Here is a 12,925-nt window from a genome sequence, read left to right on the forward strand (position 1 = left end):
TATTTGTTCCCATTTAGGGGCCGTTCAAATGTTGCGTAACGCAATTTTCGAACATTTTCGACCCCTCCTCACCCAACGTAACAGATTCGTCTCAGAATTTCTAAGAAAAATCCACAAAGCGTAACAAACTCCCTCCCTTAAAGCGTCATGTAATATTTGAATGGTTCCTTATTGAATATTTGGATTGTTATCACTTCCTCCCAGTTTATTTCAGTTTTGAAGTTAGAAGGTAATTTGGTATGAAAAATTACTCTTTTTGAGCTACAATAACTACAAATGGAGCAAGTATGTTTTTCTTTAAAGCGTTTAATCGTTGTTTGAAGTTTAGTAAAATCCGCTAAAATCTCTAGAAAAATTGAGATAATTTGTATCTGTGTACTCCAAGAACGGCTCTCCTATTTAAGAGAGGGAGGGCTCTCATACAAAATAATCGAAAATTCTCATCAAGTTTTGTGAAAATATATTCAACTTCATGTTAACATAATCTATAGTACAGAAAATAGGGGTTTGGTGTACTGTAAATAAATTCCCATAAAAGAAGGTGGTCCTCTTTCAATATAAAGAAAACATGAAACAATTTTTTTTGAGTTTGTTAATTCATAAAATTCTTTCTTGCCTCATGTTCTAAGCGTATCACCCTCTAAATGCATTGGTTAGATAAGCTGTCTAGTCAGCCATTTCATCGAACAGCCGTAGGATCATTTAACCCGATAGGCCCATTTAGAAAACCTTTCCCCTACTAAATTTATACACTTTTGCCATTTCTGATTATTGATTCTACCGAGAAGGCGCCCTCCCAGTAGCGCGTAACTTACCGTTTGATTAGTGGCCGTCAGCTGCTCACCCTCCTTCCACCAGGTGATTTTGGCTGGCGGCCTCGACCCACTGGACTGGCACTGGACCGCGTATCGCCGGTCGGACGAAAGAGGCGTACTTCCGTTGATTATTTCAACCACCAGGGGTCGCACTAGTCAATGGAGGGGTTGTCAGGAATGAAAGAAACAGAGAAAAACACGTCGTACCAATTAGCTCAGCTGTCAAAGGTGCTACGTCTGGGGAGGCCCCGGTCACGAATTGTCTCGGAACCTTGACCCGGGCCGGCCGGATGTTCGGAGTGGAGGGAGGACACCGGAAGTGGTGGCTCTGGAAGAAGGCTTCTGAATACTTACACCGCAGCTCAATCGTCACGTTGGCCGTCACGTTGCGTTTGTAGAAGTTGCTTGCCTGACAGCTGTAGACGCTGTGCTGATGGTTCCGGGACAGGTTCCGGACCACCAGCTTACTGCTCAGGGTACCCTCGTGAGAATACTCCATCATCGTACTGGGAAGCACCTTTCCGTTGCTGGTCCAGGTGATTTTTGGCGTGGGTATTCCTGCAAAGGAGCAAAACAAAACGAAACGAAACAATTAAATTCATCAACCATGACACGGTGCTAATTTATCTTGTTTGCTCTCTTTGTATGCGTTCACTGATCAAGTGATTGGGTGATGCTCCAATTAGATCTGGATGAATGGCCGTATGAGCCAATAATAGGCTAACAATGGATTAGCTGATGGCCGGTTAGGTGGGTGTTATAGAGAGTTGATCTTGATTAAAAACTTAGCGCACGATCTGTGGATTTCAATGATACCAGAAAATGGTATTCCAACGAGGGTTAAGGCATATTTTATAAAATATCAAAAACCAGCATTTTTTTAAATTAGAAGACCGATTAAAATAGACACATGTGCAATTGGATAAAATAAAACTTTAAATGACCAATGACTTTTATTTTACATACAGGTTTATAGAAATCACCATGCGTAAACATTCTCAAAATCAAGTGCAAAGTCGAATTTAGTTGCTAGCAGAAAATTCAGATTGATAAAAAGTTACAAAAAAAAAAACAGCTACCTTTAAATAGTCGTCACATTTTTGTGAAAATGATCTAAAAAATTTATAAAAATTATTTCCATGTATGCAACATAACACTGCTGCAAAAATTACTTTCTGGCCCCATATATATTTTTTGACGCTTTTTGAGCCACCAAGCATCCATGTAAAATTTGAAATGATTTGGTTGATTCCTGAATTAGCGCAACATGATACAATTTTGTATGGAAGACAACATTTTTGCATATTAAATCATCCAGAAAACTCAAAGTACCTGAAATGAAGTTTGTCTTTGGTTTTGTTTATCCTTAAGCTCCAATTATTGCTCACATGAGAAGAAGTTAAGATTTTAATGAAAAAAAAAACGCTAATTCAGGGCTGAACGAATCACTTAATAAAAATTTTTTTGCTTTTCTGGCAACAAAAGTAACCCAAAAAAGTAATGGTATGTGTAAAAATTTAAAAATTTGAAAATTCAATACGAAGCTTGCAGCGGTCTAATGCAACATAAAGCTGCATACTTCAGCTTTCTCAAGCACTAAGTGATTTCTTTATCGAGCACTTAATAACTAACCAACAGCCTTTTTCCCGAAGCATGTTTTATCGGATTTTTTTCTTAGACTTTGTTGAACACTGCAAGAAATAATATTTGAGTCACATTACTAGCTTTCCAAAACAAACAATTTTGAAATAATCTGTTGAGAAACAAGACAGTTTTAGCGGAAAAAGTGTTAGGGGTCATTTGATAATGAAAAAATACGTGCATTTGAAAATTCAACTAGTCAGGAGTTAAAGCCATTCCAAGTTCAGAATCCCTGGAAACGCTCAAATATCCCGGGAATTCCTGAAGTCAATATATTATGCTAAATCACTAAAAAATTTACACTATCGTTAATGGAAAAGTGGATTAGATAGAGCAAGGATTTTTTTTTGATATGTGGCTTGGATTTAAACTTTGAATTTGATTAAAAAAATGTTTTTTGGTTCGAAAAATTAGTCTAAAAGTGAAAAACGATAAAGAATCTATAAAACCATATAATTCCAATAAAGATAAGCTACGAAAAGAATCTAAATGTCATATTTTGCAACACTCATTATTAAGAACTTCCGTTTCACCAACTGTTGAAAGTAGCAAAATCATCGTCAAAGATATAAAAGATTATTAAACAAAAGGATAGTTATATGAAAACTTACGAGATTTGATGAATAACATGAAGTTTAGTTAACAACCTTCTATCGTTTATGAAAAATCTTTCTCAATTTATTCAAATTTACCCAGCAAGAAAAAATCTGGTTTGTCGGTTTAAGCGCTTAGTTTTTGGGCCTTAGTTGAGTTTTTTAATAGCGACTTGAATTTTTGAGGCATGAAAAAAGTTTGAAATATTTTGCAATACAACTACCTAAAATGCCATATCGATAAGGTTTCGTATGACGTAGAATGTTTGAATTTTTATTCTTTATTTTCCCGGGATTCCAGGAGACAACAGACTTGCCAACTGAGCTATATCTCAAGCCCAGAAAAGCATATGATTTTGGTTTTTAAGCAGTATTTTAGTCATTTTGATCTAATTCGCTCGATTTTTTCTGTCGATTGTACTCATATAGCCTTAGTCAACAAAATCCAAAAGTTCAAAAGTTCCAAAAAAGTGAAATCAATATTTGAAAAACTATTCAAAGCAGGGTTTCTGTGCCCAATAGTTGCACTGGAAAATTTGATTTCATGCCTAATGTTGTCCGGTTTTTCCAATGGTTGCACATTATCCCAGGCTTCTAAAGGCTCAGCTACCATGTGTTCTTAGGAGCTGATATTTGGTTAGGAAGCTTATTAAGAGATCTTCTAGTCCAAATGCAATCCAATTTGGAGAAGCAACCTTTTGAAAGAGGTCGCCCATATAAACCGTCCAATGCACAAAACAAATTTGGACCCAAAATCCCAAAAAAAATTCTAAGCTGTCAGTTTGAGAAAATTATATAGTACTTTTCTGACGTGAAATTTGATTACAAATCTAAATCTGGCGTCAGATTTGACCAGAGGCTATTGAATGAAGTATTATTTGACACTGTTCACTCAGTAATGAGCTTTTTTCTTCATGTATCCAAGATATTCCAACATGAAATTTTAAGTAATTGAAATTCCACAAAACGCGCTAAAAGATTCTTTAACATTTCAAAGGGACTATTAACAGATGAAAAGATCTATTTTCCTTTCCTATGCCAATATGAAGAAGATATTTAGTTTTTTTTTTCAAATTTTGTTCGAAAGTGAGCTATATCTAGTTTAAGACAATATTTTTACGAAAAAAAAAATTTTATTCGAAACGAAGCAATTGAAATCACATATTCGATGTATTTTCTTAAAAATAAAAAAAAAATTAGGGGGTACATTGCTGCCTAGGAAAATTTTTTCGTACATTTTATTATTTAATGCCATACATTTCACTTAACATTCAAATCGGAAAGTAAACAGAATCAAAATTTTTATGATAAAAAAATTGAGATTTGAGAAGAGCTATTAATAAGAAGTTATATGATTTTAATCGCCGTCATTTGTATGATTACAATTTTAATGGCATGTGCGGCGGAATGAAAACTAGAGAGGGAATTTATTTTATAGAATTTGAAAGAAAGGTGGATAGACAGGCATTAGTGCGCCAATAAGAGAAAGCTTGATAGGTGTTGAAATTTTAGGCTAGAGGGCATGTTGATGAAAAGCTCCCATGAATTGCTCCCGCCTTTGCTCTGCATCTTTTTGGGTTTCTCATGTATAGTTAGCTAATGCAGAGCAAAGGCGGGAGCTATTCATGGGAGCTTTTCATCAACATGCCCTCTAGCCTAAAATTTCAACACCTATCAAGCTTTCTCCTATTGGCGCACTAATGCCTGTCTATCCACCTTTCTTTCAAATTTTATAAAATAAATTCTCTCTAGTTTTCATTCCGCCGCACATGCCATTAAATCATAATCATATTAATAAGAAGACAAAAGAATCATTAAATTTCAGAAGAAAAACCAAAAAAAATCAACAAGAAAAAAATATATCTTAAATATAAGACTTATATCAACGATGTCATTGAAAAACTTATCCGGTATAAAAGTGATCGATGTTTACTGTTGTGCTCGAACTCCCGAACATCGGCTCAGGAAGCAACTGACTTGCTAAATGAGATATATCACAAGCTCAAAAATAAATTTCAAACAAAATAGAAAGAAATAAGAAAATGAATAAATCAGGATCCCAAAAAATCTGATTGTTCTAGAATTCGATAACTAATTTCAATGGTTTATTACAATATCATTTTTTGGAGTATATTTTTCTGTTAGTTTTTGCTGTTTTGAAATTATTATTTTAAACTAAAGAATAATTTTATTTTATTTTATGTTTTATTTTATATTTTTTTTTATTTTTTTATTTTTTTTTTACAAACAAACAAATAATTTTTTTTTTACAAACAAACAAATAATTTTTTTTAAAGTTAAGAACATTTAAATCTTCGATATAAAAAGGAATAATGATTTTAAATTTTTATTTTAGCATTGATCTGAGGAAATATAACAAATGCCTTCTGAAGGTCTCTTTTTGAGTTTGTTATAGTGGAAAGTTATATTGTTTTTTTTTATTTAAATGTAACACACAAATATTCATGAAAATATATGTCTTAAAATCTTTGTTGTTTTTCTCATGAATGTCAGGGTTTAAAATATTTTAATATTTATTAAACTTTCACTGCAGATCTTTATTTTCTCAAGCTTCGATGCATTATAGAAACCTGTTCTCCTGTTACATATTTTTACAGATAAATCATTTGATCAATACAATTCAACATTGTATATGCGTTTGATATTTTTTAAATATTTTCTTACTATAAAACATTGCAGAAGCGCGTTCCAAATTAAAAGATTTGCTTATTCAATAAGCATTTGAATTTCAATTGTTTTGAGCTAGTTTCTTAAGTTTTGTTTAAATAAAGCCAAAAATCTGATCTCAAATGTTTTCAAGAATTGATAATGTACTATAAATAAATCTGTTCTACAAGTCTTATTAACCTCAATCCGCTCTTGAGTGTCAATATGACACTTTTGGATGTTCGGCGTTTTGTTGCTTTATTCGAATGCATCCAAAACTTACATTTTTTTAATTCTTTTAATTTTTAATTTTGCATCATTACTTTTTTTATGGACACACCCTGAAAGCCCAGGATAAAAAAAAACTCCCTGACCTTGAGTGTCAATTTGACACTCCTCGCCTAAAACCGCTATATCTCTTGTTTCTCACCTGAATTTTACAAATTTATAGTTTCAGAATCCCCTTAATGCTACTCAAATATGTTTCTCAGACAATATTCACCTAAAATACTTCAGTTTTCCGTTATTCAAAGTAAAAAAAATATCCGGAAAAAAACATGTTTCAGAATAAGTTCCAAATAAATTTCATTTAGTATTCGAAAAAGATCATTAAGATCATGACTTCAAAGAATGTTAAAAAGTGGTGTAAAAACCTTACATTTCAATCAAGGAACCGTCCAAATTGTGAAAGTCATAACAGATAAATTTTAAGGGTAGGATTGAAAAGTTGACGATTATTTGACACATTTTTTGCATTTTTAGAATGTCAAAATACAATACACAGTATTTTTGACGAATTTTCAATGGTTGCTATTTTTCGAATATTTGGTAAATTCGCATTTATTCAGATTTGTTTAAACTCAAATAGAGCTTCGCACTGGATTTTGAATATATTTATGCAAGAATTCCGCAATACATTTAAATTCACCAGAAATCCAATATCATACCGATTCTAGTGGTGTAATAACATAAGCGTTGCGATACTTCACATAAAATATGAAAAATAAAAATGTAAATACTTCATAAATACATTTCTGAGCTTTGATGTGTTCGGATTCCTTCAAATATTAAAATTAGCTTCAAAAATTTTATAAGCATGATTTATTCAAAAATTTCGGCTAAAACAAACAGTCAAAATTAAACAAAATAAGCATTAATATAAGCTGGCAAGAGTGTAGCAAATTAACAAACGCTCGGTAATGAACGTTTATTTCCCATAATCATTTCTTTTGGAAACAGAATGTAGTTTAGAGATGAGTGATGTAAATTGCAAATCAAACATACTACAAGATACTGTTGCTGGAAAAAACCATAAAACTGTTTATCTTACTCGATGTTTAAACTTTCCAGAAATGTGACGATGGTCTTAGTGGTAGAAATTAGTTATTAAGAACTAAAAAACAATACTTTTTAATATTTCTAAGTTTCTTCTGTAGTTAGCGTTCTCTCGAATTTATGAAGAAAGTTCTTGTCCTACAAAGGTAATGTGCGTTTTAAATTCGGAAATCATATTGAAATGTGGATTTAAATAAACGTTGCAATGCTTTTTAAAGTTTATCAAAATCGTTGAGACATGGCCGTAGGAAGGGGGGGTTAAACCCCCCCCCCCCCCCATGAAGATCCAAAAATGCCAAGCAAAATTTTCTTCTCTAAACTCAAAATAACAAATTCTTAATCAAATTTTGATGAACGAGTGAATCAGTTTCGACTCAGAACTAAAGCCAAAACCTTGAATTCTTATCCAAGGTCAATAATTCTGACACAGTTATTAAAAAAAAATTCTGACTTGTCGATAGACATTTAGTCTCGAATATTGAATATTAATAAGATAAGACTACGCTTGCCAAATCGCCCAGCTTTTGGTCGAGTTTTTGCACTTTTTTTTTACAATCAAACAAAAATTCGAAAAAAGTCATTACATTATGTATTTGCGTCAATTTTTTTTGAATTTTATATTTTATATTTTTTGTAAAATTTATCAAAATAAAATTGAATTATTTTTTGAAAGCTTAAAATATGATTTTAAATTAACTGATAAATTTCGATAAATTTAATAAAAGTCAAGTGTTTTTCTTCATGATTTTGATTTTAAAATTTTGATGTTGATAGATATTGGAGAAAATGTCCCGGATTTGCTCGGCTCGGATACTTGCGGAATATCCGGAAAGCTTAGGTTAGAATAATTCAGGATTAAGTAGTTCCAAATCTTATATATAAAAATGGAGGCGCTATCTTTGTGATAACATCACGTATGAACGGGCGGTCGGAATGAAGTGAAACTTGGTATCCGAGGGTTTTTGGGGCCAGAGATGGTTTGTATAATGGTTTCAAGAATCTCACTATTTATAGAAGGGGGGCTCCCATACAAAATCAAATTGAAACGGGACATAACTTGAACAATTTAAATGCGATTTTCATAAAAATTGGTTCACGAGATCGAAAAGACACAAGAAGTTGATTCATTATGCAGACTGCAATTGCTCGCTTTCAAAACGTGGGGCTCCCTTAAAAAAATGTGAAAAATTTGAAAAAATATATACAACCCATACAATTCACATGGGATATTCATGAAATTGTGTACACATGCATGTTTTGATGTGGAAAAACAATCTATTTTACTAAATAACACATCCTACCTTTATAACCAGAGGCTCCCATACAAAATCAACGTGAGTTATAACATAACTTAAACAATTGCCAAGCGATTTTGCTTAAACGAGCCAGGCAGCCATGTTTTGACAGTAAAATATGATTTATTGTAATAAATAACGCTTTCTCCAAAACCCCCCCCCCCCCCCCATTTTTGAACTAAAGGTGAGAGGAGGGCAGAGAAGTTTCATATAAATCTTATATGTGAAAATGAAGACGCTTTCTTCATATGAACGAGCGGTAAGAATTACATGAAATTTGGTTTATATTATAGTTTTAAGACTATCCGACTTTAGTGGGAAGGAGCTCTCATATCAAATCATTATCAAACATGACACATCTTGAGCAATTTTCATGTAATCTTATATATAAAAATGGAGGCGTTTTCTTTGTAACACCATCACGTAATGGTCGGTCGGAATGAAGTGAAATTTGGTATCCGAGGGTTTTTCGGGTCAGAAATAGTTTGTATAATAGTTTCAAGAATCTCACTTTTTAAGGAAGGGGGCTCCTATACAAAATCAACTTGAAACGGGACAAAACTCGAACAACTTGAAGACGATTTTCATGAAAACTGAGTCACGAGCACAAAGAAGTTAAAGAACTCAAAACATTTTCCAACGATTTATTAAGCAACGGGTAAAACGAAGTTTACCGGGTCAGCTAGTTTGATTATAAAAATTAAAACTCGATGTCTGCGAAAAGAATTCGCATTCTGAATCCAGTTTATTATTGCTGAATTTCAGTTTGGATCATCATTGTGAAAAAATCCTGATTCTAATCTCGGTTTTGGATTTCAAACTTCTATATGCGATACTTATCATTTGGGAATATGAAAAGAAAATGTTCAAAATTTCGAACCGTTTTAAAGATTCGAAATTTTTAATTCTTATGCAGAATTGGAACTGAAGAAAGCTTCGCAATGGTGATCCAGAATTGAAAAACCTGAAACTGTTTCATCAATCGCAATTTTCATTCAGGTTCACAAGTTGAATTTCGAATGAATAACTGAAGAAATAACTCATATCTAAAGTCGAACATTCTGAATTGAAATAGGAAATTTTGAGACACATAGATTTAATTTATTATTAAATTTCACAGGATTCTTATCATGAAATAAATTTATAATTGATTATTTTTTGTGGACAAGGAACTTGAACTTTGTTTTCAAGACAAAATTTAACTGAAAACATCTGGTTTTTTGTTTAACATTATTTATGTTGCAGATTCTTCTTAAACATAGTTCCAATCTAAAATCTTTGATTTTAATCGATTTTACACAAGGAGGAGATAAATCTAATTTGAACACTTTAATTTCTGATCATTTGAACAAATTCTACAAATTTCTCAAATGGCCATGCTTGTGGTAAAAAGAATTAGCTTAATACTTTCTAGTTTGAGAAAATATAAAAAACTCAAATCACTTATTAATTTTTCAAACTTTTCGAAGAAAAAATTGGACTTCTAGGACTTATTTTAGAAAGTTTAAAATTGAAAGAAGTACCTTATTCTTTATGTAAAATAACTCAAATCTGCATAATTACACTGCCGGCCAAAAGTTTGGGATCACCCGCTAAAAAACATGCAAATTTTGATCGTTCATATCTCAGCCGTCTTAGGACATATTGCAAATCTTCTGATCTCATTTGAAAGATAATGGACAATAGCTATTTCGGAGGTATTTTGCCCTGAAATAATGTTTTAGTTTTGAACCTAAAATTTAACCAAAAGATAGAACATTTTCAAAAAATCGCACTGAATATTCAAAGCCGATCATCTCGGGATAGGGTGGATCAAATTTCAAAATTTGAGTTGCATTAGAACCCTTTTTCTATACTTCTCAAAACACAATCAAAAAAATTTGTGCGAAAATTTAAGAATGTACTTTTAATTAATAAAACAGACACTTAAGTTATCGTCCAAAAGTTTGGGATCACCCCTCAGTATGGTGTATCGGTCAAAAGTTTGGGATCATTCTTTTACAAACATGCAAATTTATCTCATTCATATCTTTCTCATCTTACATCGTATTGCATATCTGAAGGGTTCATTTGAAAGCTTAGGAATTGTTTTTTTTTTGTAAATTCAAACAAAAATTATATTTTGAAATGATAACCATACAAAATTTACCCGAAATCAGTTGTATATTAAAAATTCACACTTATGATACTGAATTTTTTATGGTTATCGATTTGAAATATAATTTTTGAATAAATTTACGAAAAAGCAGCAATTCTTAAGCTTTCAAATGAACTCTTCAGATTTGCAATACGATGTTAGATGAGAAAGATATGAATGAGATAAATTTGCATGTTTGTAAAAAAATGATCCCAAATTTTTGTCCGATACACCATACTGAGGGGTGATCCCAAACTTTTGGTCGATAACTTAAGTGTTTATTTTATTAATTAAAAGTGCATTCGTAAATTGTTGCACAAATTTTTTTGATTGTGTTTTGAGAAGTATAGAAAAAGGATTCTAATGCAACTCAAATTTTGAAATTTGGTCCACCCTATCCCGAGATGATCGGTTTTGAATATTGAGTGCGGTTTTTTTTTTAAATGTTCTTTTAAGTTTTAGGTGCGAAACTTAAACATTATTTCTGGGCAAAATTCCTCCGAAATAGCTTTTGCCCATTATCTTTCAAATGAGATCAGAAGATTTGCAATATGTCCTAAGACAGCTGAGATATGAACGATCAAAATTTGCATGTTTTTTAGCGGGTGAACTCAAACTTTTGACTGGCAGTGTATATATAACATTGAATTTATTTTTTCTATTCCTCACGTATGCATTGTTCAAGCAAAAATGTTTTAGGAAAAATTTTGTCCTCAAATCCCCCATGAGCCGGTTCTTCCCACGGCCCTGCGTTGTGACAACCTACGGTAATTTATTATAAAAAAGTGCTGCTCTTAAAAGCCAATGAATTTGTTGATTTTTTCAACCTTATCAAAAACATTTCTTGAAACTGAGACAATTCATACCGAGTTATGATCCAGAAATTATCCTTCATAAATGTTTGAAGAAAACAGACAAAAAATAGAGAAAAAAGCTGAAGTAAAACGTAAAAAGAAATTTGATTAACTGCTATTGAGTTTTGAGGTTAGATTATCAAATTTTAAGTGCCGAACAGAGCTGGAGTGAGCTTTCATGTTTTACGTGATTTCCGAATGTTTAACTTTGACGTCAATTTTATGCTGGTAGTTACATAAATAGTGGTTAAAAAACTAATAATAATATATTAAAGAAATAATTCATCATTTTTATTGAAAATATCGTAATTTCAAGATATGTCAAAACTATTTCAAATTTTTTTTAAAAAAAGATTCTAAATATCAACAATTAATCTTAATGAAAACGACCCTAACTTGGTTTGAATAAAAAAAAATCGCATAAATCCGACTGATGTTTTTGTATAAGCAGCCAAACGAGATGCCCTCATCAACAGTCAGTAATTTGAACCGCGGTGCCGGAAGCCAAATTTCGCAACAACCCGCAGTCATTATCGTAAAGCGGCTCGTCCTGCGTTTGAAGAGGAAGCGCAGCCCATCATCGAATGTTTGTCACTTGCTGAGCCTTGCGAATCCTTTTGGTGTGCTCATTGATGGCTGGCTGGCTGACTGACTGGTGCGAATAACGACGAACGTCAATCAGTCATGGTGTCACGGAATGGTGATGGAAGTCAAATTTGTAGCTGTTTTTTGTAGATGGATGCGACTCTGTGAAGGTAACTGTCATCACTGCAATGCCGAAGTTTCCCTTTTATTAGGTTTTGGAGAGAAAACTCTCTGAGAACTGAGATTTTAAAGTAAAAAACATTCAATAATAAACTGTTTAAAAGTTTTCGTTACATGATGTACAGTGATGATATTTTTTCAAAATACTTCTTCAAAAGTTTAAGGTGGATTTTTACCAATTTGTGATTGGCACGATTGAAATATTTGAACAGTTTTTCCGTCAAAATATTTCACTTTTCAGGAAGTGAAACTGATTAATGGTTCCGCAAACTGCCTTCAGCTACTTTAGCAATGGATAAAAGAAACATCTTTCGGGTTTCAGGATCATTCATTTGCAGATCTGCGGTCGATTTCTTGTTGCTATCGCGCTACTTTTTGCCGTTCAACTCCAGTTCGTGTTTTGTCACCATTTTGGCATCGTTGAGAAGTTTCAAAGACCAGTCTGAAAAGCAAAACCCCAACGACAAATCCGCGCTGCTAAACGAAAACGAGATGTCATTCTCGGTTGCAAAATAAACGAGCCAACCGAATAGCTTCGCAAAAGTTGAAAAAAATAAGCAGAGATACAAGAAACGACGCCCTCAGTTCAAAGAGGGTAACGAGGCAGCACATTTCCCGTAACGATGAGATAATCTAATTAATCGGACTTTTACAGCGTAATTTTCATTTTATTTACAAATCGCTAGGTTTCAAAGTTTCGGCGCTCTAAGGGAAAATTTTGAGCAGAGGAAAATTTCTAGCAGGGTGGGACATTTTAGGAAAATGCTTTTGATTTGAGTGCGCGTGGTTCGTTGAAATGGGAAATATTTCACTAATTTTAGGG

The 12,925-nt window shown here is 32.7% G+C and overlaps 1 protein-coding gene across 1 annotated transcript in view; it reads right to left on the minus strand.

Moving 5' to 3' along the window:
- The window catches only part of LOC129753194 (hemicentin-2-like), a 369,013-nt gene that overhangs the window by 3,768 nt on the left and 352,320 nt on the right, over nucleotides 1–12,925 (minus strand). Inside the window, exons 7-8 of the mRNA XM_055748994.1 lie at nucleotides 1,170–1,373; nucleotides 816–967 (exon numbers count right to left, since the gene is read on the minus strand). Of these exons, the coding sequence (XP_055604969.1) occupies nucleotides 816–967; nucleotides 1,170–1,373 (356 nt within the window). The remainder of the gene's footprint in view (nucleotides 1–815; nucleotides 968–1,169; nucleotides 1,374–12,925) is intronic.

The sequence above is a fragment of the Uranotaenia lowii genome, chromosome 3 (genome assembly GCF_029784155.1).
Source record: "Uranotaenia lowii strain MFRU-FL chromosome 3, ASM2978415v1, whole genome shotgun sequence".
NCBI lineage: Eukaryota > Metazoa > Arthropoda > Insecta > Diptera > Culicidae > Uranotaenia > Uranotaenia lowii.